This window comes from Lepus europaeus, chromosome 1, assembly GCF_033115175.1.
Source record: "Lepus europaeus isolate LE1 chromosome 1, mLepTim1.pri, whole genome shotgun sequence".
Taxonomy (NCBI): Eukaryota; Metazoa; Chordata; class Mammalia; order Lagomorpha; family Leporidae; genus Lepus; species Lepus europaeus.
The window spans coordinates 4,791,694-4,814,953 of NC_084827.1; the positions used below are offsets into that span (position 1 = coordinate 4,791,694).

Below are 23,260 nucleotides of genomic sequence, written 5' to 3' on the forward strand. Positions count from 1 at the left end.
ATTGGCTGCCTTGGCTATATAAGCTGCTGTACCAACTGAAATAAATGAGCCTGCAGGCTGCTCGCCTCTGGACTGCTTTCACCCAACTCCCAGGGTCTATGTGGTGACTTCACACCTCTTGCCCCCACTGTGCTCCTCCTCTCAGAACGAATCCACAGCAACAACAGAGAAAGATGGGAAGAGACAGAGAGATCTTTCATCTGCTGGTTCACTCCCCAAAGGGCCAGTGCTGGGCCAGACCAAAGCCAGAAGTCAGGAACTTCTTCCAGGTGTCCTGCATGGGTACAGGGGCCCAAACACTTGGGACATATTCCATAGCTTTCCAGATACATTAGCAGGGAGCTGGATCAGAAGTAGAACAGCTGGGATTTGAACTGGTGCCCACATGGGATGCCAACATCACAGGTAGTGGCTTTCCCCACTATACCACAATGACAGCTCCGTGAATGTATTCTTAAATGGGATATACTCTGGTTGTATGTGGCCAGTTAGGAAGGAATTGTAAACATTTTTTAAATGGCCAAGTTAGGATAATGAGACTGTAGATCTTCTTTTCTGTAGCTCTTAAATATTTTGTAACATTTATTTTAGCAGATGTAACTTTTATAAAATCTATTTTAAATTATTGGAATAGAGAATATATTAAAGAGCACAGCAAGCTCACAGTCCAGCTTCTCTAATTTAGAGGCAGTTTTTTTTTTTTTAATTACTTGCTTATTTATTTGAGAGGCAGAGAGACAGAGAAAGGGAATCTGTTGGTTTATTCCTCAAATACCTGCAATAGCCAAGGTAGGGCTAGTCCACAGCTCCAAGTCTAGAACTCAATCCAGGTCTCCCACATGGGTTGCAGGGACCCAATTATTTAAGCCATCATCTGCTGCGTCCCAAAAGACGCATTAGCAGGAAGCTAGAATCAGGAGTAGCTGGGATTTGAATCCAGGCACTCCATATGGGTTGCCAGTATCCCAAATGGCTGCCCATATATCCAGTTCTTATCTCAATTAACAGAACTAACAGCCTAGAGCTACAAAGTTCCCACCTCTCCCAGACTGCAGAACTATTCACTGCAGATATTCAGGCCCATAGCCTTTGGCCTCTTGCCTCCTAGTCCCCTGCCACCGGCTCACTCCTTAACAAAGCCCAGTTGTTTATCACACAATCAATGACCCTGAGCCAATTTCCTCCTATTTATATATTAGCTGTTGACCAAAATCCTGATCCCAGTCATACTCTTCTCATACGAGCTGAATATAAGGAAATTGGTGGAAACAAAACCACCGGCCCCCCTTTCTCTTCCCCATTCTTCACACAGAGACACATCTCCTGTAGATACCATGGTCTTCCATGAGTCCTCCCTTTGCCCATATCAGTCTGACACGGGATTGTAAGATATCCCACCACTACCCACACATACCTGAGCGTACTTCAAAAAGATTATGGAGGAGCAGGCGTGGGGCACCATTACCCCATATCAGAGAGCATCTGGGTTTGAGTCCTGGTTCCCCATTCTAGCTGCCTACAATGGGCACCCTGGGAGGCAGCAGGCAATGGTTCAAGCACATGGGTACCTGCCACCCGTGTAGGAGACCCAGAGTTCTGACTTTCTGGCTTCAGCCTGGCCCAGCCCCAGCTGTTGAGGGCATCTGGCAAGTACACCAGCAGTTGGAAGATCTCTCTCACTCTCTCTCTTTCTCGCTTTCAAACAAATAAAAACAAATTTTTTAAAGTTTGTGGGAGATGGAATTACAAGTAAATTTATTTTGGTCCCAAAATTTTGAAATTCATGCACATGAGAGACCTGCAAAAAGTTCAAGGGAATATAATAATATTATGCATAATATAATGCATATTATGAAGAAATTATAGGTGGTTTCAAATTTTTTTTCCACCAAGGCAAACATCTTTTAATTCAATTTTCCACACTTTCTGAAGTTCCCATATACATGTTCCGCTATTTACTGCCAATATATTCATTCTGTTTCTTTCTCTCACACACACACACACATACTCCACACACTCTCTGCTGTAACTGCCCAGGCTAGATCTCCTCTATAGTGAGGCTGCTGAAAGGGTAGCCTTCTAACAAAAGCAGCAGCTCTACTGAGTGAGCACTAACTACCGGTCTGGAATGATGTTATTTTAAGGGACTCAGAGATGATTTCTCAACCACTCACTAAATGCTCACAGTGGAGGAAACATAAGTCAACAGGAGTTGGTAAAGGCTGGTACAGATGCAAGCAAGGATGCTGTGGATGCTTTGTAGAGACAGGCTCTGCAGCAAGCAGCACCTGGAGGTGGATTTTGAAGAATCCAGAGTTAACCACAGGGCTGGTGCTGTGGCACAGCGAGTTAAAGCCCCAGCCTGTTGTGCCGGCATCCCATATGGATGCCGGTTCGAGTCCCAGCTGCTCCTCTTCGGATCCAACCCTCTACTACAGCCTGGGAAAGCAGAAGAAAATGGCTCAACTCCTTGGGCCCCTGCACTCATGTGGGAGACCCAGAAGAAGCTCCTGGCTCCTGGCTTCGGATCAGCACAGCTTTGGTCATTGTGGTCATTTGGGGAGTGAACCAGTGGAATAGAAGATTTCTCTCTCTCTGGCTCTACCTCTCTCTGTAACTCTTTCAGATAAATAAAAATGATTCTTTAAAAAAAAAAAAAAAGAGTTAACCACGCCAAGAAGCATACCCACCAGCACCTCTGCCAGGTTGCAGAAAGCAGGGAGTCCAAAGAAATGGCACTAGGGCAGCAGAAGCAGGACACGGCATTCCACAGCCACACTTTGGCTCACTGCGTGCATAGCACTGAGCGGTCTACAGAGATTAGATAAGCCACTAGAGGAGACAGACAGAAAACAAATTAACCAAAGGGAAGACAAACTGCTTTGAGCTGTGATTAACATCCCAGTGCGTTGAGAAGTGAGAGGAAAAGGTTAATTCCAGTCCTAAGAACGAAGGTCACTGGGAGTTGGTGGGGGGAGGGTGGCTCTCATTAGGGTGCTACTTGAGTGGGTGGAGTGAGTGAAACCTTTGGAAAAATGAAGGTGGGGCGGTAGTAGGAGGTCAGCCTCGGGCAGGACAAGGAAGGAGAAAGACGGGGCAGGAACTGAAGGACTGGGGCAGGAGAGGGGGCGGGGCCAGTGGGCTCCACCTCTTCCCTTCCCCACTCCCTCTGCAACCTGCTTTCTGCAGTCTGCGAGACAGGTGAGCAAGGAACTCCGCCGGCCGGTGTGAGGGCGGGCGGGCCATGGCACTGGAGTGTGAGGAGGTGTCTGCGACTGCTTGCTCTGTGGAGTTCAGGAAGTCCTTACAGACCGGTTTGAGGTAGGGGCTACTCTGGGTTGCTGTTTTTCAAAGACAAGAAAAGGCTTCCCCTGCCCAGTGGCCTCCCAGCCTGTGCAGGAAATCTTGAAATCTGAGTTTAGTGAGTCAGGATCGGGAGAGTGGGGGTGACCCTGGCAGGTCAGGGGAACAGGACAGGAGTTAGCAGGGCCTCCAGCCATTACCGCAGGCTGCCGTCGGTGACACTCTTCCTTACGCGGTTGTGCCCCTGTGACTTGTGTTGTGTGCACACTCTGTCTCTAGCTAGCGCACGGGCTGACTGCAGGGGAAATGAGAACACAGGGTCAGGAAGGGTATGTGGCGCACTGACTCCAACAGAGCCAGACTGAGGGCCTCTGACTGGGAGGTAGGAGCAACAATGGAGAAATGGTAGGGCCTGCCCCATCACCTGGATTCCAAAGATGCCGGTGTGCACTGAGTCCCCAGCAGGGCCTTCCCAGGACTGGATCCTGGATGGTGTTGCAGAGGAATGCAGCCGGAAGGCAAGGAGAAAGGGGGGAAGCAGAGCTGTGACACAAGAGGCCTGGAGGTAGAACATCCTGGCCATTCCACATCTACTGACACCTAGGGAGAATTACAGAGCTGGGGGACCTCTACGGGTCACGTATGTGATTTGAGATGGAAGAACCTGAAAACCAAACAAAGGAGTAGAATATGTTGACTTTGGTATTACATGTAGAGGTGATGCCAATTGCTGGTGCAGACACAACAGCTGTGTGTCTTTTTGCAGGAGCCTGGGGAGGGGCCATGGTGCCAAGCCAGTTGTGGGGGAAACTGGAGAAGCCGTTCCTCTTCCTAGGCTGCGCCTCCCTCCTCCTGGGGCTGGCTTTGCTGGGCATTCGGCCGGACATTGCCTCGGTTGCTTATTTCTTTTTCTCCGTGGGTGGCTTGTTTTTGTTTGGCTGCCTCCTGTCCTGTTTTCTGGAATTTGGGTTCCGAGCAATGCAGACAGAGAGCCCAGGGGCCTCAGACAATGCACGGTGAGTTGAGGGAAATATACCTTGGGCCTATTCTCTCTGTTCCTCTAGTCTTTCAGGTATATTGTCTGCTTCCTTCTGTCTCTGGTATCACTGAGATGAGGGATCAGGGGCTAATGGTCTTTGATGGGTGGAAGACAGGAAAAGGGGGGGACAAGCTCCTTTTGGGAAGCCACCAATGACCTTATTTCTCCTCCCTCAGGGACAATGAAGCCTTTGAGGTGCCAACCTATGAAGAAGCCGTTGTGGTGTTGGAATCGCAGTGCCGCCCTCAAGAACCAGATCAACCACCCCCGTACAGCAGCATTGTCATCCCCCAGGGACTTGAGGGAGGACAGCCTAGCCCTCCAGAGGAGACGAGGAGAGACAGACTGAGAAGGCGAGTAGGCTCAGAGGGGTCTTCGATGCAGAGAGGCAGCCCTGGAAGAGCTCCAAACAGTGTTCGGCCTCGGGGACCACGGGTTGTATCCACTGCTCCAGATCTGCAGAGCTTGCGGGAACTCCCCAAATCGGAGCCTCTCACTCCACCCCCCGCCTATGACGCCTGCTTTGGTAACCCTGAGGATGACAGTGTTTTCTATGAAGACAACTGGACGCCACCCTAAATGACGCTCCCAGGATTGATCATCTCTCCACACCAGACCCACCTATTCATTTGATCAGCATTTCCCTGTGCCCTGGACATCACATATGGGGACTTGAACCCAGAGGGGAGTGAGGCTACGGTAAGCCCCTTCCCAGCTGGGATGAGTGGCACTTTATGAGTCTCTTGGCACCGTTCGGTGACCTACCCTATATCTAGCATTTCAGTAGATTGCCCGTGAGGTGGGGAGGTGATCCAGAGAAACTGGAGTTGGAAGTGACATCTAAATGTCAATATGTCATAGGTTTCTACTGCAGGTGCTCTGCCTCCATTAGACCCCTTAGACTAACAGCCTCGTGAGGCATTACCCTCATTGAAAAATGAGGATTCCAAAGGTCAGAGGAGTTCGATTATTTGCACAAGGGCGCACTGGTAGCAAATATAAAAAGCTTGAACTTCTAATTCTAAAGCCTACTGTGCTTTCAACACAAGATAACGGGAAGTCAGGCCACTCCCACATCTCGCAATCTCTGTCTTGGGAGAAAACAGAGGTAAAAGGCTTTATATCTAGACAGAAGGAGGAGGGGAGTTGTGCCTACGGACGGGGCGGGCCGAGCTTGGCTGGGAAGGCTCCTTGCAACACGAGTCCCATCAATCATCAACTTCGTGTGCACAGCGGCCCAGGCACCGCTCATCGGGTGCCCATCGGCTCTTCAGGCCCCAGCTGGGGACTTCCAGGTTTGACGATGGCTGGATAGGAGTGGCAGAAAAGGATAAGAACACGGGAGATCCTTGGAGAGGCACGAGGCGCGGATTCTAAAGGCTCCCCCTCTTGAACCGTCTATTTAAAGCTCCCGGGTCACCTGCAAAGCGTCTCCAGTCGCTCGGCCGCCTTCTCCCCGGTGCGTTGCCCAGCCCCTGCCCTAGCTCCTCAGAGCCCACTAAGGGTACGAGGCTTCCCGGGCTGCGGCCATGCTGCGGGCTTTGGCCTCGGGGGCGACATCATCGCTGACCCCGGCCTCCTCGCTGACCTTCACCACGCAGGTATTTGTCTAAGGCCTTCTAGGCGTCTCTCCATCTTCTCCGCAGTCTGGGCCTAAACATTTCAATAAAGTGAAATACATGACCGCCCTTACTCAGTGAAGTTATGGCAATGGGGGGGTAGGGGGGCGGAGAGGTGGGCGGTGCCAGGGGGAGGGGGCCGTGATTTCCGCGGGAACCAGCAGCCAATCGGATTGCCAGGTCGGACGGCGCCTCGCTCTTGCCCCGCCCCTTCCCTTTCCGCCGAGCGCCTTCTCGCACCCCATTGGTCGGCACGGTCCCCACGAGAGCTCCGGGCCGGCGCCGGTACCAGCGACAGCGGGGGCGGAGCCGGCCCGGGGTCGGGGAGGATCCGGGCGTTTGTAGGGCGCAGGCGCGGGGTGCGCCTCCGGCCGGGGGAGGGATGCGGGGGAAGCGACGGCCGGGGGTTTGTTTGGGTTGTGGGCGGTACGTGCTCAGCCCGGGAACAGCGGGCCATGGCGGCGCCGAGCGCGGGGTCCCGGGCCGGCCTGCCGCAGAAGGGGCTGCTGGCCGCTGACAGGGCGCGCAGGTAAGTGGGGGGGCTGATGGGGGCTGATGGGGGCCAGGGAAGGAGACCGCGGGGCCCGGGCGCGCGCCGGCCGCCCACTGCCCTCGGGGCCTCTGCAGACAGCCGTGTCCTCCCTTCTCGCCAGCCGTGGGAGCTCGGCCGAGACCCCCGCACGGTCCGGGCCCGGCGCGTTCTCGCCCGGGCCTCTCGGCCTCGTGGTCGGTGGGCGAAGACTCGCAGGCTTTGTCCAGCCAGCGGCCCCGAGGAGGGCCCCTCTTTCTGGTGCGGCTTCTCTGGGCGCGCCATCCTCTCCCCGGCTTCCTCGGAGCAGCGCGCCCTCTGCCCCTAGGAGCCGGGAGCCGCGCGCGGCGGCGCTCCTGGTGTCTCCGGGTTGGGTTGACGGCTTTGCTCGGATGCCCAGACCGTCGGAGACGGCTGCGCGGGCTGTGGGGGTGCAGCTTGCATGGGACGAGGGGAGCCGGGGCTCCCGGTGGGACGTCTGTGCCCACGTCTTTGTTCCGTGGCAGACATCGCCCGGGAGAACGCGTCTTAGTGTTTTCTGGTCCAGAATAGCGTGGGACGTCGGTACGGGAACCTTCAGGACATCAAGACTTTAGAATTCTGCCGTTCGTTTTCTCTCCTTCCCCCCTCCCCTGCGAAGTGTGTCCTTAAATTTTAGATGATTGGCCACTGTGGGAAAGTTAAAATGTAAGACTGTGTTCAAAGGAGCAAGTGTGCAGAGAGAAAGGGGGTGCTTCGGGTTCAAACAGGTGAAGATCCAGGGCTAGAACTTGAGTTAGCTGGGGAGTGAATGGCTGAGTTGTGAGTGTGGATGCGAACACCCAGGGGAGGCTCTGTGAAGGGAGTGCTGGTGCAGTGTCGGGAGGGCAGCCCGAGGTCCCCCCAGGAGAGGCTACTGAGGGGAGGGCAGGCCCGAGGTCCCCCCCAGGAGAGGCTAGTGATGGGGGTGCTGGTGCAGTGTCAGGGGAGGGCAGGCCCGAGGTCCCCCCAGGAGAGGCTAGTGAGGGGGGTGCAGTGTCAGGGCAGGGCAGGCCCGGGGTCCCCCCCAGGAGAGGCTAGTGAGGGGAGTGGGGTGTCAGGGAAGGGCTGGCCCGAGGTCCCCCCCAGGAGAGGCTAGTGATGGGGGTGCTGGTGCAGTGTCGGGAGGGCAGGCCCGAGGTCCCCCCAGGAGAGGCTACTGAGGGGAGGGCAGGCCCGAGGTCCCCCCAGGAGAGGCTAGTGAGGGGGGTGCAGTGTCAGGGGAGGGCAGGCCCGAGGTCCCCCCAGGACAGGCTAGTGAGGGGGGTGCAGTGTCAGGGGAGGGCAGGCCCGAGGTCCCCCCAGGAGAGGCTAGTGAGGGGGGTGCAGTGTCAGGGCAGGGCAGGCCCGAGGTCTCCCCAGGAGAGGCTAGTGATGGGGGTGCAGTGTCAGGGGAGGGCAGGCCCGAGGTCCCCTTAGGACAGGCTGGTGAGGGGGGTGCAGTGGCAGGGCAGGCCCGGGGTCCCCCCCAGGAGAGGCTAGTGAGGGGAGTGGGGTGTCAGGGAAGGGCTGGCCCGAGGTTCCCCCCAGGAGAGGCTAGTGAGGGGAGGGCAGTGTCAGGGGAGGGCAGGCCAGAGGTCCCCCCCAGGAAGCAGGAACCTGGTGGGCAGAGAGAGAACTGAGACTGGCGCCAGGGTGGTGGAAACCTAGGGGAACGGGTTCAGGAGAGAACGCCCCTGGTAAACTGAAGGCAGAAACCTGCTTACCTGTGTCATGATTGCTACTGCTTTGATGTGCTTCAAGGTGAGTTATAAATGAGATTGTTGACTTGGGTGGATTTTGTTGGAGAGGTTTTTTTCTGTAGGTTTGGGCTCGTTGGGGACACTTGGTTCTCGACTCTCGCAGGTGCTCTGAGAGCTGGCTTTTCCCGCTGACTATACCTCTTTAACCAGTGTGCTTCTCTGAGCCAAGTGCATCCACCTAGAGATGCGTGGTGTTTCCTTGACTTAAGGTGCATGTTTTTCTTTCGTCATGATCACATCTGTGGAATCAAATGCACCGTTAAATGGGTTTTAAATGTATAGCTGAATCTATTATATCCCTTTCCCATTGCCATCAGGCTCTTTGTTCGCATGTATTTGGAAATTGACAAAGCAGACTGGAGAACTCTGGACGTATGTAAATTAGGCACAGATTATAAATGTTGGAAATGAGGCTGGCGCTGTGGCTCAACAGGCTAATCCTCCACCTTGCGGCGCTGGCACACCGGGTTCTAGTCCCAGTTGGGGTGCTGGATTCTGTCCCGGTTGCCCCTCTTCCAGGCCAGCTCTCTGCTATGGCCCAGGAGTGCAGTGGAGGATGCCCCAAGTGCTTGGGCCCTGCACCCGCATGGGAGACCAGGAGAAGCACCTGGCTCCTGGCTTTGGATCAGCGCCATGCACCAGCCACAGCGGCCATTGGAGGGTGAACCAGTGGCAAAAAGGAAGACCTTTCTGTCTGTCTCTCTCTCTCACTGTCCACTCTGCCTGTCAAAAAAAAAAAAAAAAAAAAAGATAAATGTTGGAAATGAGAGTCTTTTAGTTCATGAACAGAAGCTGAACTCTTTGCAAGTCAATACCAAAACTAAGCATCCTAGAAGTAAACACATCTGTAGTAAAATAAATTATCAAAATAATTTACCTTTACTTTCTGTAACTCTATAAATGATTTCAAAACATAATTCATATTAGTAGGTTAAGTGAGTATCTGATTTTCCATTAAACCTGGCCACTGGCTTCAGTTTCTGTTATTGCTTATTAAATATTGAATTGCTCCTTACTTGAGATCCTGTAAAGTTTTTTACATCACTCTCAACAACCTATATAAGAAAAGAAACTTAACTTCCACCACTAGTCTCAATATTCACCATAGTTGAACATGGTCCATAAACAATTATATATCATTTCCTGAAGATCAGTGTGTAATTGCTTGATACATCTTTGATTTTTAACCACTCAGTAGAATGGGCCCCATCTTGGTTACTGTAAGTCCTGTTCTTGATTTTCCCACTCATTCCACTCTTCCGTGCCAAGTCTTAGAGTTGACAGCTTTGCCCTCTACCTTTTATCTGTAGGATAATGGCAGTGTGTGGCATGCATCCAGACCATCAGGAAACTCTGAAAAGGAATCGAGTGGTGCTGGCCAAACAGCTGTTGCTGAGTGAACTGTTGGAACATCTCCTGGAGAAGGATATCATCACGCTGGAAATGAGGGAGCTCATCCAGGTGAGGAGTCAAGATGGTGCTCGGGCTTGTGGGTGGGAACAGAGTGCGATTAAGTGCAAAGGCTGTGTTGCCTTTCTAGGGAAGTGGAACTGCCTCTCTACCCTGGAGCATTGGACAGAAAAGATAGGTAATCTAGCTGGCGCCGCGGCTCAATCGGCTAATCCTCCGCCTTGTGGCACCAGCACACCGGGTTCTAGTCCCAGTCAGGGTGCCGGATTCTGTCCCGGTTGCTCCTCTTCCAGTCCAGCTCTCTGCTGTGGCCCGGGAGTGCAGTGGAGGATGGCCCAAGAGCTTGGGCCCTGCACCCGCATGGGAGACCAGGAGAAGCACCTGGCTTCTGGCTTCGGATCAGCACGGTACGCCGGCCGCAGTGCGCCGGCCGCGGCGGTCATTGGAGGGTGAACCAACAGCAAAGGAAGACCTTTCTGTCTGTCTCTCTCTCTCACTGTCCACTCTGCCTGTCAAAAAAAAAAAAAAAAGAAAGGAAAAGAAAAGAAAGGTAATTTAATGGGAAGGCTTCACTCATATGTCTGTAAAAAGGATTCTTTAGGAGGATGAGAATGTTACTAGGAAGCTTAGGTGAAGAAATAGAATTATAGCTGCAGAAGTAAGTACATATGATTCCATGTTTTATTCTTCCTCCTTAGGCAAAAGTGGGGAGTTTCAGCCAGAATGTGGAGCTGCTCAACCTGCTGCCCAAGAGGGGTCCCCAGGCTTTTGATGCCTTCTGTGTGGCACTGAGAGAGACCAAGCAGGGTCACCTAGAGGATCTGTTGCTCACAACCCTCTCTGGCCTTCAGCATGTGCTCCCACCGGTATGGAGCCTCACAAGTGTGTCTTGGGCAGGGTTAGTTTGGCTAGAAATCTTTGAGACAGGGGTGGGGGAACTAGATTTTGTTTTGTTTGGATGGGGCCCTCTCCCTAGGGTCTATCATGGTGAGTCCTGATTTCTTACAGTTGAGCTGTGACTACGACTTGAGTCTCCCTTTCCCAGTGTGTGAGTCCTGCTCCCCTCACAAGCAACCCCGCCTGTCAACAGGTGAGAATCGTGGGATAAAAGGGGTCCTCCAGATTGACTTCCCTTTTTTGGATTGTTACCTGATTTGGCTTATTTTGTAAGGGGAGTAATTCAGTGAATTTGCCAGGGACTTGCAGCACAGTTTAGACAGGGCTTGTTTCCCTTCCAGCACAGATAATACTCTTGATGGTAACTGGCCCTTTGAACAACTTATATGGGTAGGAAATACTGGCCTGTCTTCTTAATAAGGCTGAATGAAAAAAGGCCATATTTGAGGCCACCAGGATAGCTGAGTGACTAGGACCAGTTTTTATCAGAGAGCCCATTCAGTCATTCAGTGGGGTGAGGGCCTGGCACTTGCAAGCCAAGTGCAAAGGACCCAGTGGTGAGCTAAAGCTAGCAGGGTCTCTGCTCTCAGGGAGCTGACAGATGAGGGAGGCAGACCAGTATTTTATCGCAGCCCCAGGTCACAGGGATGCACTAAGACTGATACTTAGGTTGTCTGCTAGATGTTTGGCTTTCTATCTACACCACAGATACTGAGGAACACTCCCCAGACAATGGAGATGGTCCTCCCTGTCTTCAGGTGAAGCCTTGCACTCCTGAGTTTTATCAGACACACTACCAGCTGGTGAGTCTTACATAATGACGAAGGGAAAAGATTTGAAATGAGATCTCTTTCTTGGGCACCTGGACCTAGTGTGCACGTGTTTCTGCCTTGTTAGAAAGTCTTTGCTGTTAAATTAGTGCCTTCTGCAGGCATTTGTTTTCATCTGGTGGGAGTCATAGGTGATGTCACCAAGCAGCTCATGGTCTAACTGGCCTCCCCTCCCCAGGCGTATAGGTTGCAGTCTCGGCCTCGTGGCCTGGCATTGGTGCTGAGCAATGTGCGCTTCACTGGAGAGAAAGATCTGGAATTTCGCTCTGGAGGGGACGTGGACCACAGTACTCTAATCGCCCTCTTCAAGCTTTTGGGCTACAACGTGCATGTTCTGCATGACCAGACTGCGCAGGTACCTGAGACGGAAAAGACGGACACATCCGATAGAGGGCTGGGCAGTGCTTAGGACCAGAGCATCTCCTGTTCCTGCTGGAATATGTCTTTGAAGCTATTTACTCCTATGTTTTCACTCACTCTGTTAAGCCTCTCTCCTTGCAATCTAGTAAAAAATAATTGGGGCCAGCCAGCTGTTTCAGTGTTGATGTCTCAGGGTGGCTGTGCTTCCATGGGGTAATAATAGTCCAGGGTTAGGTTCTCACTTTTACGTGGTTAGAAACCTGACTCCCAATCACTCAGGAAATGAGGAGATGCTGAGATTCACCCTGAACAACTTGGGAAGGATGTGTTTAAGCTAGGACTACAACGGTGGACACTGACTTCTTGGTTGGTGCTGCTCCTTAGGAGGATAATTGTTGTTTAAAAGACTACTTTGGCAGATATAAGTCTTGCAAATGTTTGCTAGAATTATCCATGTAAATACTGTTTTATGGCAGTGTAATGGATTAACTCATTATGTCTCATCATCCTATATATAGGTAACTTATAAAGACTTAAACTGAGCATAAATATGGCCCTTAGGTAAATATTAAAACAAAAGTAAGTATTATGTCACTGAACTATTCACAGAATTATAAACTTGGAATGTATTGGCTGAAGAAAAGTACTATTATTCTGGAATCAAAGAGTTGATGTAAATTTACCAATAGGCTGTGACTGGTTTCAGAATATGAATACTGAAGGTAACAGAGTCAGTAATGTAGCCTAGTAATTCAGGTTAACAAGGACTGACCCATAGTGATTCGCTAGAATCTAATCCAGAAGCAGCGTACCTTAAGATATAACTTGGGACCGTGCAATTTCCCGTTAGCTAAACTTGCCTTTTGGGTTGTTAGTGAAATTAAAATTTCCAAGTGATTCTCTTTGATCTGTTAAGATAAGGGACATTATTTTGTGTTTAGCATTGTTTATGGTCATTGTTTCTTTTTCTTAGCTGTCCTGCTTCTGTGAAAGTAATTATATATTTGCTATACTTTTGGTAAGGCCAGTTTCATCGGTAGATACCTAGGTGTTGCCCTTTTCATGCTATTTTTGCCAGCTTCCCAATAATAGCCATGCAAAGTAAATCTACCCTCGCTTTAAAGCAGCGGCTGGAACAACTGCCTCCGTCACCAAGTTTTCAACTGGGTTACGTGCTTTCCTGAAGTCTGCTGCACATGAAGGGGTCAAGGATAGGATATCCACCATGGTTCTCGCAGAAGGGGTCCTGTTAGAGGGCTGTCTAACAAAACGCAATGTGTGTGTGTTTTCTCAGAGGTTTTGACCTAGCCATTCCTTTTACTAGAAATAGATTACATCATGCTTTCCCAAATTGTATGCAGCTGATAGGGATTTTATATGCCTGATAGATTGAATTCTGAGTAGCCAGGACAGCTAGATACTGCCATGTTTTTTCAGAGACATTCAGTAGATTAGATGATGAGTCTGTGAGCCCACTTCATGAATACTGTTTCCATTGATGTGAAACCTCATTGCAGATACAAGGCGTATTGGATTTTAATCCTCTGGTTACATTGTTCTGTAACTAAATTACAATAGAGTTAAATGTGAGCACTTTGTAATAGGAAACTAAGTTCGCTACCAGCGATTTTTAAAATGTGGGCTTTGAGTTCATGGTACTTCAGGTAGATGCAAGAGTCTGGGCGCCAGCAGAAAAGGAAGTGTGTCCTATTTTACTCCAAAGGACCAAGCGAGACAGTGCCCTCCATGGTAGCCCAGAGGAAAAAATGCCTGGGCAGAAATGGAGGAAGTGAGGCCGAGGCTGGCCTGGAGGTAGAGAAGCTGCTACAGAGGAGAGGCGTGATGACGGCATCCTAGACACGGGCAGCAGTGCACTGCAGAGAATGTGTGTGGCATAGCTTGGTGCATTGAGTCTCTGCACGTGATACCCCTTTGCATGGCAGTTTCTCTCAAGAGACTACTCCTTCACATTGATCATTTGGTGAGCAAAGAAATGGAACCAAGAAAATTGGAATCCTTTCTCCTCAGACTTTTCTATGTTAGAGATACATTCCATTTAAAAACAGGAAGTAGTATGATCAGTCCTAGACAACCCTCTTGACAGAGTTGCAGAGAACACTGGTATTCTAGCTGCCTGAGTTATGTTTTCTGTTTTGTCTTTGTCATCAAATTCTCATTGCCTTGACTTCATGAGGTTATTAGTTCTGTAATTACCATTTACCTTATTTTGGGGAGTTAGAGGCATTTAAGCAGTGACAGATTTCTCTCTACCTTGTGATTTTGTTTTGTAACTTGGCACTGGGGTCATAGACTGCTTTGGATGATCTATGGGGCCTACCTGGAAAACAGCTACTCATACTATCTTGCATATAATTTCAGAAGGTTCACGGGTTACTCACTTCACATGTTTGCCAAAGACACATCCAGGAGTTAAGAACCCTGCTATTTATAGAAGTATGGTAATTTTATCAAAAATAAAGTCTGCAGATCCTATTTAAAGCTGTGCTACTTGTGGAAAAATCCCTCCAAGTGATTAATTCCCATTTACTGGTTCACTCTTAATTAGGTTCAGGTACAAACTGTGTGTTTGGGCTTTGTTGTTCTCTATTTACTGACCAAATTTCACTCAGTTAAAAATACTCATGAGTAGGTAGGTGCCCAAGTATGTTAACTCTTTCCAAAATCCTTTAACTATCGTTATGTTGAATTCTATTATGGTCAGCTCCAGAGGAGTCACAGTTAGGTATTCTCTTCAAATTACATGCTCTTGAAACAAATGGTTATCTCTTAATTACCTTAAGATTTCCATTACCATGGTTGGCTTCTGTTTATATATCTCAGTTATTTGCAAACAGAAGTATAGTTCTCAAGTTTTAACAGATCTGAGTCACCTGGAGGCATCGTAAAAAAAGTTTGCCAGGGCCCAGGATTTCATATTGTAAAGTTCCTAGGTGGTGCTGCTGTTGCAGCTTCAGGGCCCACATTTTGAGAACCACTGCAACATGTTACACAGGTATGCATTTTATTTGGGGTTGTATGTGGTAAATGTTGAAAACATGCCATGGAATGGATCTGCTTAAATACCATATCCATCTTCATTGTATTTCAGCAGATTCATAATAAATGACCTTGTTTCCTCTCCATGTCAGATGAGAGAAAAGACCTGAACATTTTAAGATATAGAGGAAAACATGGTTTTAAAAATTTGGACCAGATTATTTCCTGTTAGGTACAATGTAGCTTTATGTTGGATGGCCCAGATGCCTAAGGTGGTGATATCTTACATGGCCAACTAGTGCAAGATAAACAGGATTCTTTAGTTACTCTGCAAGGTGACTATTTCGTTGAGAAAATGATGACATTATTACTCTATATGTACATTATGTGCCAAACACAGTATGAGTCCTTTCTATGAGATATCTCTGTCACAAACTTAGAGAATGTCTACTAGTAATTGTTTTCTTTTGAAGGAGAACTTGGAGCCTTGAGGGACTAAGTAGCTTGTTCTCTTTGAACCAGGGTCCAAAGCTAGATCCATGTGATCCTGGAGGCCATGTACGTCGTCACTGCTCGGCAGGCAGCCCCATCGTGACATGCTGGTCCAGAACCCAGCACTTGGGCTGACAGCACCGCTGTCTCTGAGTACTTAGCAACCCAGGCAGCAGACTGCACGAGTCCTGTTACCCTCCCCTGTCCTGATGCTGTTGACCCTCACAGAGCAGCAGAGTAGGTGTGTTACTCATTCAATCTGAGCTCCCAAGGTGGTCCTTGTGCCGTTTATGTACACGAACGCTTGCTGTAATGAAATCCAGGAGTTCATAACTCGTGTCAGTGAGTCCGAACCTGTGGTCAGAGTTTTGGGTCTGAAGGCATGTGCATTTTTCTAGTGAGTCCATAGCTCCTCAGAGGGTCTCTGGGTTCTCTTGTCATTGCCACAGAATATTGAGGAAACAATTTACCTGCCAGTAGCTTAAGGTTTCAGACAGAAACCAAACGTTGCCGCTTATACTGGTGCTGACCACAATGAACAGCACTGAAAGGCGTCTGTCTTTCTTCTAGGAAATGCGAGAGAAACTGCAGAATTTCGCACAGTTACCTGCACACCGCGTCATGGACTCTTGCATAGTGGCACTCCTCTCGCACGGTGTAGAGGGTGGAATCTATGGTGTAGACGGCAAACTGCTCGAGGTGTGTGATCCTGTGGAGGCCAACTGTTGACACCGGGACACTTCACCCCCTGCCTGTCCGTCTTTGCAGTCATGACTCCCCTTGTATGTTGAGGTCTTCTGCAGGCCCTGCTGTCTTAACCACCTCTCCTTCATTTCTTTTTGCAGCTACAAGAGGTTTTTCGGCTCTTTGACAATGCCAACTGCCCAAGTCTGCAGAACAAGCCCAAAATGTTCTTCATCCAGGCCTGCCGTGGAGGTGAGTGCCCTGGCAGACCAGCACTTGGGTGGTGGCTCCTGGGCAGCCTCCCACCAGCTCTCACTTTCCTGTTTGCTCCTCTCAGGTGCTATTGGATCCCTTGGGCACCTCCTTCTGTTCACTGCTGCCACCGCCTCTCTTGCTCTGTAAGTGTCTCCCAATGCATGGGGTGTGCTGGGACTTGGGCAGCCCAAGGCTCTCAGGCTGGTCAGCTCTCTGTGCACCACCATATCCTGTCGTCAGGACTCTTGTTGGCGTCCGCCGCCTTTTCTTATTAACTCTGATATGCGTTCTTTGTCACTACTCATCCTGGTTAAGGATTTTCTGTCTGACTTCTGTCCCCCGCACTTTATCTCCTTCCCTTTTTCTTTCTCCTTCTCTCCTCTCCCTTTCTCCTTTCTCCTAGTACTTCCTGTTCACCTGCACTTCCACGCTCTCCTCCTCCATCATTCATGGACCATGCAGGATAGCAGTACAGAACCGTGTCGGCCTGGGACTTTCTCTTTCCTTTTCTTTCCCTTCTCTCTCGGTTGCATGCAGTCTGCCCTACCCCATCCAGAGCTGGGACTGCGTGGCGAGGCCAAGAAGATGCACAGGCACGCTTTTCACCCTGCAGGAAAACAGTTGTAATTAAGAGTTCTAACTTGAGAGTCGAGCTGTCTCTACCACTTAATAGCTATGTGAAGTTACAAAGTTACTGATTTCCCTCCCCCAGTTTCCTTGACATAACGGTGCTTGGTCATTATACCTACTTTATCAGCTGGTTGTGATGATCAACGGGAACTGTGCACTTCAGGGCTTCCGTAGCACTATACCTGGCTCATAGTAAGTCCCCCAGAAATGCCAGATAAAACTTTTAACGTGATCAGTGTGCTCAGAGGACTTACAGTTTAGTTTAAAGGTCACTTTGTTCACACGTGAAAATAATTTTTTTATCTGTTGTGTGGCCAGTGGCTAATTTTTTCTTTTTAAAGATTTATTTATTTATTTGAAAGTCAGAGTTACCCAGAGAGAGAAGGAAAGGCAGAGAGAGAGAGAGAGAGAGGTCTTCCATCCACTGGTTCGCTCCCTAGTTGGCCACAATGGCCAGAGTTGTGTTGATTCAAAGCCAGGAGTCAATAACTTCTTCCAGGTCTCCCATGCGAGTGCAGAGCCCCAAGGACCTGGGCCATCTTCTACTGCTGTCCCAGGCCATAGCAGAGAGCTGGATCAGAAATGGAGCAGCCGGGACTAGAACTGGCACCTATATGGGATGCTGACACTACAGGCAGCAGCTTTACCTGCTATGCCACTGTGCTGGACCCCCCAATGGCTAATCTAATGTTTCCACAGAGTATGTTGCTGAGGTCCTACGACATGACTAGGACTATAGTCAGAACTATCAGAAAAGCAGAAGGAGAGGTGCCCCTCTGAGGAGCCCAGCAGTCACTCAGGACTAAAGCAGAAATGCATGAGACTAGTTCAGAGGCCTCGCATAAGCAAGGGCGGAACCCGTAGCACCCAGACTGTATCTGAGAAAGGCTGTGCCTAAGAATAGGTATTTCAAGTGAGGGCCATTGGAAGGGGTTTTGCAGGTAGGGTAAGGGTTATTTTGGACCCAGAATACTATGATTTGTATAGGTGAGGAGACAGTCTTTCATGGGAAAAGGGACAGTGTAGCATGACAGACACACAGATCTAAAAGGGCACACTCCCCCCTCTCCCACAACACCAGATCTAAAGAAGAGCTCATTATCTGGGTAAGTGGGAGTGAGGTACAGCTGGTTACAAGCCTTTAGTCACGGCTGAGGTTTGGGTTAATAGTACAGAGCTGGTGAAGTGTAAGGAAGAAAGACTGAGATGAATTTTTCTCCAGGAAGGTCTCCATGGCAGGGGCTACACTAAGAGAAGAGTGTCTGAGGGCAGCGACTTAGTTTTTCACTCACTGCTGTGGCCTCAGGCTTAGAGCACACCCTGACACTCAGTAACACTTAAAAATATTGAATGAATGGGTGACACACAGTACCACTTAGAAACATTGAATGAATGGGTGAAAGTGTAGCAGTAGTAGTGAAAGCAGATGAAAGGGTATTGTGAAGAAAGAGCCCAATAGCATTTATTGACTAATAGCTCTGCTCTGTGAATTCAGGAGATGAGCTTGCCTGTCTGTTGAGGGACATATTTCTCTGGGCCTGTTTCCTTTAGGAGTCAAAATTTTCTCCTCCTGTATTCAGAGTTTTATACAGTATTGGACCTGTGTAGCTAGAAATTGCCCTGTCTGTAAATATTCTTGCTGTATCTCTCTAGCTTCTCTTTAAAAATTAAATCGTCCAAGGGATAACCAGTAGCCGGTTGTTCCTTTGTATACTTGCACTCGCCCATCTTCCTGCTGTGTTTGGTTGATGTAATTAACATCTGTAAAAAATGTTGCGCCTTGCTGCAGTTGACCAGCTCCTATTCTGGCATGTAAGCTCCATGAGGACAGGAACTCTATCTTTGCGGAATCCCTAGGGCTTAAAGTAAAGTGATTCCTGGCAACACGGCGGTGGCCCCATACACTGTTACTAAAGCAGTGAGTCAGTCCTTTCCCCCATACTCTGCACACATCCCCACCTGCTGTGCTCCTGTAATGTGGCCTGGAGCAGACGTGCTGTAAAACAGCATTGTCTTCCCTTTGGTCTGTTGGCCTGAGAGTCCTCCACCCACCACCAAAGTAAAAGAGCAATGTCAAAAATAAGAATCTGCCTTGGGATATATAAGGCCTAGGTCAGGATTTTAGGCTTGTGCTCAGGATATGTTGAGACTCTACTGCTAAAATTGTACAATGTTTTCTTTTCCCCCAATTCTTATAAGAGAAAATAGTTAAATTATTCCAATGTTAAGTTTTTCCTCTTTTAAAGTTCTCTTCAATCTTGGATGCTTATTATAACCCATGAAATTAAAGATTAAAATGACCTTGGGAAAAGCTGGTTATACTTTTAGAATTTTTTGACACATGGTTTGAACTTGTGATTCTTTCATATAGCATACATGTAGTAATTGTATCTTTATTAACTTATTTTCTCATTTATGGAATAAAAATGTATAGTATTTGATTGTATACTGCACTGAAAGCACTGTGACTTCCAGGTATATTGCTGTTTGAACAAGCGAGTCGTGGACTCAGGAGTTTTGACTCTGTTTATAAAGGTTGTTTGATTTGGTGCTGTGTCTGTCTTACCCACAATGGGAAATGCTCCGATCTCCTGTATGTGCATGACCCCCGACGGAAGGATGCACGCTGCAGAGTAATGGCCTTTTTTTTCCCTTCAACTCACCAGTCATAGATTGGAAACCACACCTGAAAATGGCTCTTTCCAGTCAAGGTTTTAGGGAACTTGGGCTTGCCTGGGACAGGCCCAAGAAAGATGGGAGGAAGTAACATGTTTATCCATCTGTCTGCCTTTCTACAGATGAAACTGACCGTGGGGTCGATCAGCAAGATGGAAAGAAGCAGGCAGGATCCCCTGGGTGCGAGGAGAGCGATGCTGGAAAAGAGCCGCTGAAGATGAGGCTGCCCACTCGCTCGGACATGATCTGTGGCTATGCCTGCCTCAAAGGTATTGAGTTCCGAAGAAGTAAGAGTATGCACTCCTAGACTTGGTGTTCTCGTGCAGGGGTCTGGGGGTGCAGCAGGGTGCCGTGGGTGTCTAGTGTGGGAAGTCAGCTGTGTCCTGCGCACGGTGGCTGATGGTGTTCTGGATGCAGGGACTGCCGCCATGCGGAACACCAAGCGAGGTTCCTGGTACATTGAGGCACTCACTCAGGTGTTCGCCGAGAGGGCTTGTGACATGCATGTGGCCGACATGCTGGTTAAGGTAAGTCGGCTCAGGCTGGCTCCATGAAGCTTTGCATCTCCGCGGTTGTTTTCCCTTTTCCTCCTTTGTGCTGTTTTCATCATTTTACTACTCTTCCTGTTGTGCGGCTTTCGTGAAAAGACAGGATTCTCAGACTTTGGACCATTGGTTCTGCCCTTGCAGGTGAATGCCCTTATCAAGGAGCGTGAAGGCTACGCCCCCGGCACAGAGTTCCACCGATGCAAGGAGATGTCTGAGTACTGTAGCACTCTGTGCCGTCACCTCTACCTGTTCCCAGGACACCCTCCCACGTGATGCCGCCTCCTCCCTGCCAGCTGGAGGCGTGATAGAGCCCTTCTTCCTTCGGGATGCGCGGTTTCTGTTTCCTCCCCCTCAGGGATATGGGAATCTCCAGGCTTGTGTCCTGTGCCCATCGTCTCGTCTCCGCCTTTGAACTTGACAGGCCAGTTTGTGTGACGCTGTCTCCTTGCAGGGCTGACTGACTGGACTGCAGTTGAAGAGCCTGGCCAGTGACTGTATGGAAAGTGTTGTGGGGAGAGAGCAGAGTTCTTGCATGTTGTTCTGTTCCTGCCCCTAGGGCTTTTGTAGGGGCTAGTAAGAGCATTGCTTTTTTTCCTTTAGTTCAGTGTCTCAGAGATCATCTGCTGTCTGCTTTTGTATCCCCAGTAGGCATTTTTGTGTGGCTTTGAAGAAGCAGATGTGATTGGAGATGCGCCGTGCTGTGTGTGGGAATGGCCGCTATGGAAGAACAGTCTTCCTAAAGCCCCCCTTGGCTCTCCTGGGATCCAAGCATCCAGTCTTTTCAGCACAGGTTAGGGTCTGGATCAACACACCTGCACCTCATTGACCTTTGTCCCTGGAAAGCCTGAAGATCTCTTCGTTGGTCATTTCTGAGCTTTGATACTGGAATCAGCCTTGTGGGGAGTATCGGTAGAAGGCCCCGGGGTGCTGAGTCTCTTCCCTCCGACCTCTCTCCGTATCTTCTTCTCTCCTGTGAAATGTCCCTCTACCCCTTACTTTCCTCACTTCCATGCAGTCAGCCTGTACCTCATGTCTGGATTTCTAGAATTTTCTCCAGCAACGATCCCTGGCTGTTAGCTGTTACCTCTGTGTTAGCCCTGCTTCCTGTCCTCTGCTCTTTACCACCATTTCCCCCCACACTGCTGCCACCAGGCGTGTCTCAGATGCCCCTTCACTGGGTTGTTTGGCCGTGCAGACATGTGTTTCAGTGTTGAGCCCCTGATCTTATGGAGCCCTTGCCTCATTATTTCTGTTTCAGTGAGGCTGTTGCTTCAACCTAGAAAGCTCTGCATGCCTCTGCTAATATGAAACCTGCCGTTTCTTTAAGGCCTTTTGTATTTCTATTCTGCCCTCTCCTGTTTACCCTCTACATATGTTATGTACAGGCTGGTTTCCGGCTTTCTAGTTTTTAAATTCAAAACTGATGATGTCATCCCGCCTACCTGACCCTTGACTTCCTATTACATCTCTCATAGAAAGTCCAGACGCCTTACCCTGGTTCTCAGATCTTCCTGCCTTTCCTTTGAGCTTCATTAAATGGTGATTTCTTGCTAAGCTCAGCCATGGGGGCCTCCTCTCAGCTTCTCAGACATGCTGAGCTCTTTCCTGCCCCCTCCAGGATGGCATCTTTATTTTTCAAATAATGGTTTAAATGCTACTTTTCTCGCGGAAGGCTTTCCAGGTCGCTCTGTAAATAGTTTTCTCCTGTGTTTATTACTGCGTCCTGTTTATTTCCTTCATTGCACTTACTGCAATTTGTAGTTATGGATTTGCATGTTTTACTGGTTCCTTTTTCCTCTTGTGCTATGCTGTAAGCTCATGGGAAAAGAAACTTTGTCTCTTACGTACTAGTATGTGCCCAGTCCCTGGCACTTATGAGGCCTTGAATAAATGTTTGTTGAATGAAGAAAGCAAGTGGCCAACTCTGCTAGAATCATACTTTTTGACAAAATCTCCTTTTTGACAATATACACAATTTAGTATTTGTACTGTTTTTTCCTTGTGTTGTGTTTTTATTCACTGGTATCTTCAGCTCCTTGAAGAACGATTGTGTGAGAGACAACTTCCTTCACATCTCGCATGGTGCCTGGCAAAATGTGAGGCCTGTAGTAGTCAAGGTGCTCAATAAGTGTTTGTTCTGTGAGCCAAGAGATTTGAAGACTTGCTGCCAGGTCCAGGTCTGTATAGCATGGAATTTTGAGTGATCCTGACCTTTCCACTTCCCACTGCCAGGTTTTTGTATTGCCATTGGGTGCCAAATAAATGCTTATATTTGTTACTGCTATGTGTCTTCTGTCTTTGTTTCTGTAGATATTCCATCTTCTGACATCCACATTTTTCCATTTTCTTAGCCTCTCACACTGCAACTTTCCCCACACCCTACAAGGCACACCTAGAGCTAAAGTCCATTATTTTGCACACATACACACACATTGTGTGGGCCCATCTCAGTTGGCATGGTCCTGGGATTTCTCACAGTCTGGTGAGGAGGGAGAGTCATTAGCAAGCACTGTTGGTGTTGGCTAATTTAGATTTTTAGGATGGAGGGTGAAGTAACAGATTGGGCTGGACTAGGAGGTTGAGAGGGCTGGGATAGAAGAGTGTGTTTCTCACATGCTCCAAAGTAGATGTAAGGTTTTTGTAGAGTGAGCCTAGATTGTAAGCATAGGAGAGATGTATCTTAAGCAGTAGTCTGTGAGTTAGGGAATACTTGGGGTACATGCCTGGAGAGGCAAGTGTGCAGGTGCATATGGGCTATGAGGTTTAGTAAGAAGAAACTTTCATGGAAATGTTTGTGTAGGAAACAGCTGTCGAACCTGGTGAAAGTTGCTGAAAGTATAGAGGAAATAGCTGTCTAGAAAGACTATTTGAGTTGGCCTGAATAGAGAGGAATTTGGTATAGAAGAACTTGGGACCAAAGGATGTGGAAAATAAAAAGGTTGTTTGTATTGCAACAAAAAGGGGGATGACCTTAAAGGAGGAAGAAATGCAAACTCTAGGAGAGGCTAAGGAATTGTTGGTTAGGAAAGCTTTTGGGAGGTGTGATATGTTGGAATTAGAGAGCAGCATCTGTGTCTGAGCTGGATGCCATGTCCTTCCCACCCCGCCCTTGAATGCAGGTGTCGTGTTCCGTTTTACAGCCCTGTTCCCTGCCCCCCCCCCTCCCAACCCCACATTGCTTACCTCTGCCAGGGGATTCTCTTCTAAAATTATCCCCCTCCCTGAGCTGGG

The 23,260-nt window shown here is 49.0% G+C and overlaps 2 protein-coding genes across 5 annotated transcripts; both read left to right on the plus strand.

The window, feature by feature from the left end:
- Nucleotides 1–3,135: 3,135 nt before the first annotated feature.
- Nucleotides 3,136–4,933, plus strand: TMEM139 (transmembrane protein 139). 2 transcript variants are annotated; one of them, XM_062189137.1, is made up of 3 exons: nt 3,136–3,201; nt 4,070–4,319; nt 4,519–4,933. In XM_062189137.1, exons 2-3 carry the CDS (start codon nt 4,087–4,089, stop codon nt 4,919–4,921), a joined length of 636 nt encoding a protein of 211 aa, XP_062045121.1. In that variant the 5' UTR covers nt 3,136–3,201; nt 4,070–4,086; the 3' UTR covers nt 4,922–4,933. The 2 variants fall into 2 exon arrangements, with proteins under 2 accessions (XP_062045121.1, XP_062045033.1); XM_062189049.1 differs by lacking the exon at nt 3,136–3,201 and adding an exon at nt 3,233–3,321.
- Nucleotides 4,934–5,863: 930 nt separating this feature from the next.
- CASP2 (caspase 2) lies at nt 5,864–22,307 on the plus strand. Of its 3 annotated transcripts, none has more exons than XM_062188828.1 (11): nt 5,864–5,943; nt 9,561–9,711; nt 10,359–10,526; nt 10,669–10,750; nt 11,266–11,360; nt 11,566–11,742; nt 15,807–15,935; nt 16,082–16,172; nt 19,604–19,750; nt 19,899–20,008; nt 20,171–22,307. In XM_062188828.1, the coding sequence occupies exons 2-11, from the start codon at nt 9,565–9,567 to the stop codon at nt 20,300–20,302; spliced, it is 1,278 nt and encodes a 425-aa protein (XP_062044812.1). In that variant the 5' UTR covers nt 5,864–5,943; nt 9,561–9,564; the 3' UTR covers nt 20,303–22,307. The 3 variants fall into 3 exon arrangements, with proteins under 3 accessions (XP_062044812.1, XP_062044901.1, XP_062044725.1); XM_062188741.1 differs by lacking the exon at nt 5,864–5,943 and adding an exon at nt 6,351–6,490; XM_062188917.1 differs by lacking the exons at nt 5,864–5,943; nt 19,899–20,008; nt 20,171–22,307 and adding exons at nt 6,347–6,490; nt 16,258–16,318 and having other exon boundaries at nt 19,604–19,692.
- Nucleotides 22,308–23,260: the final 953 nt, after the last annotated feature.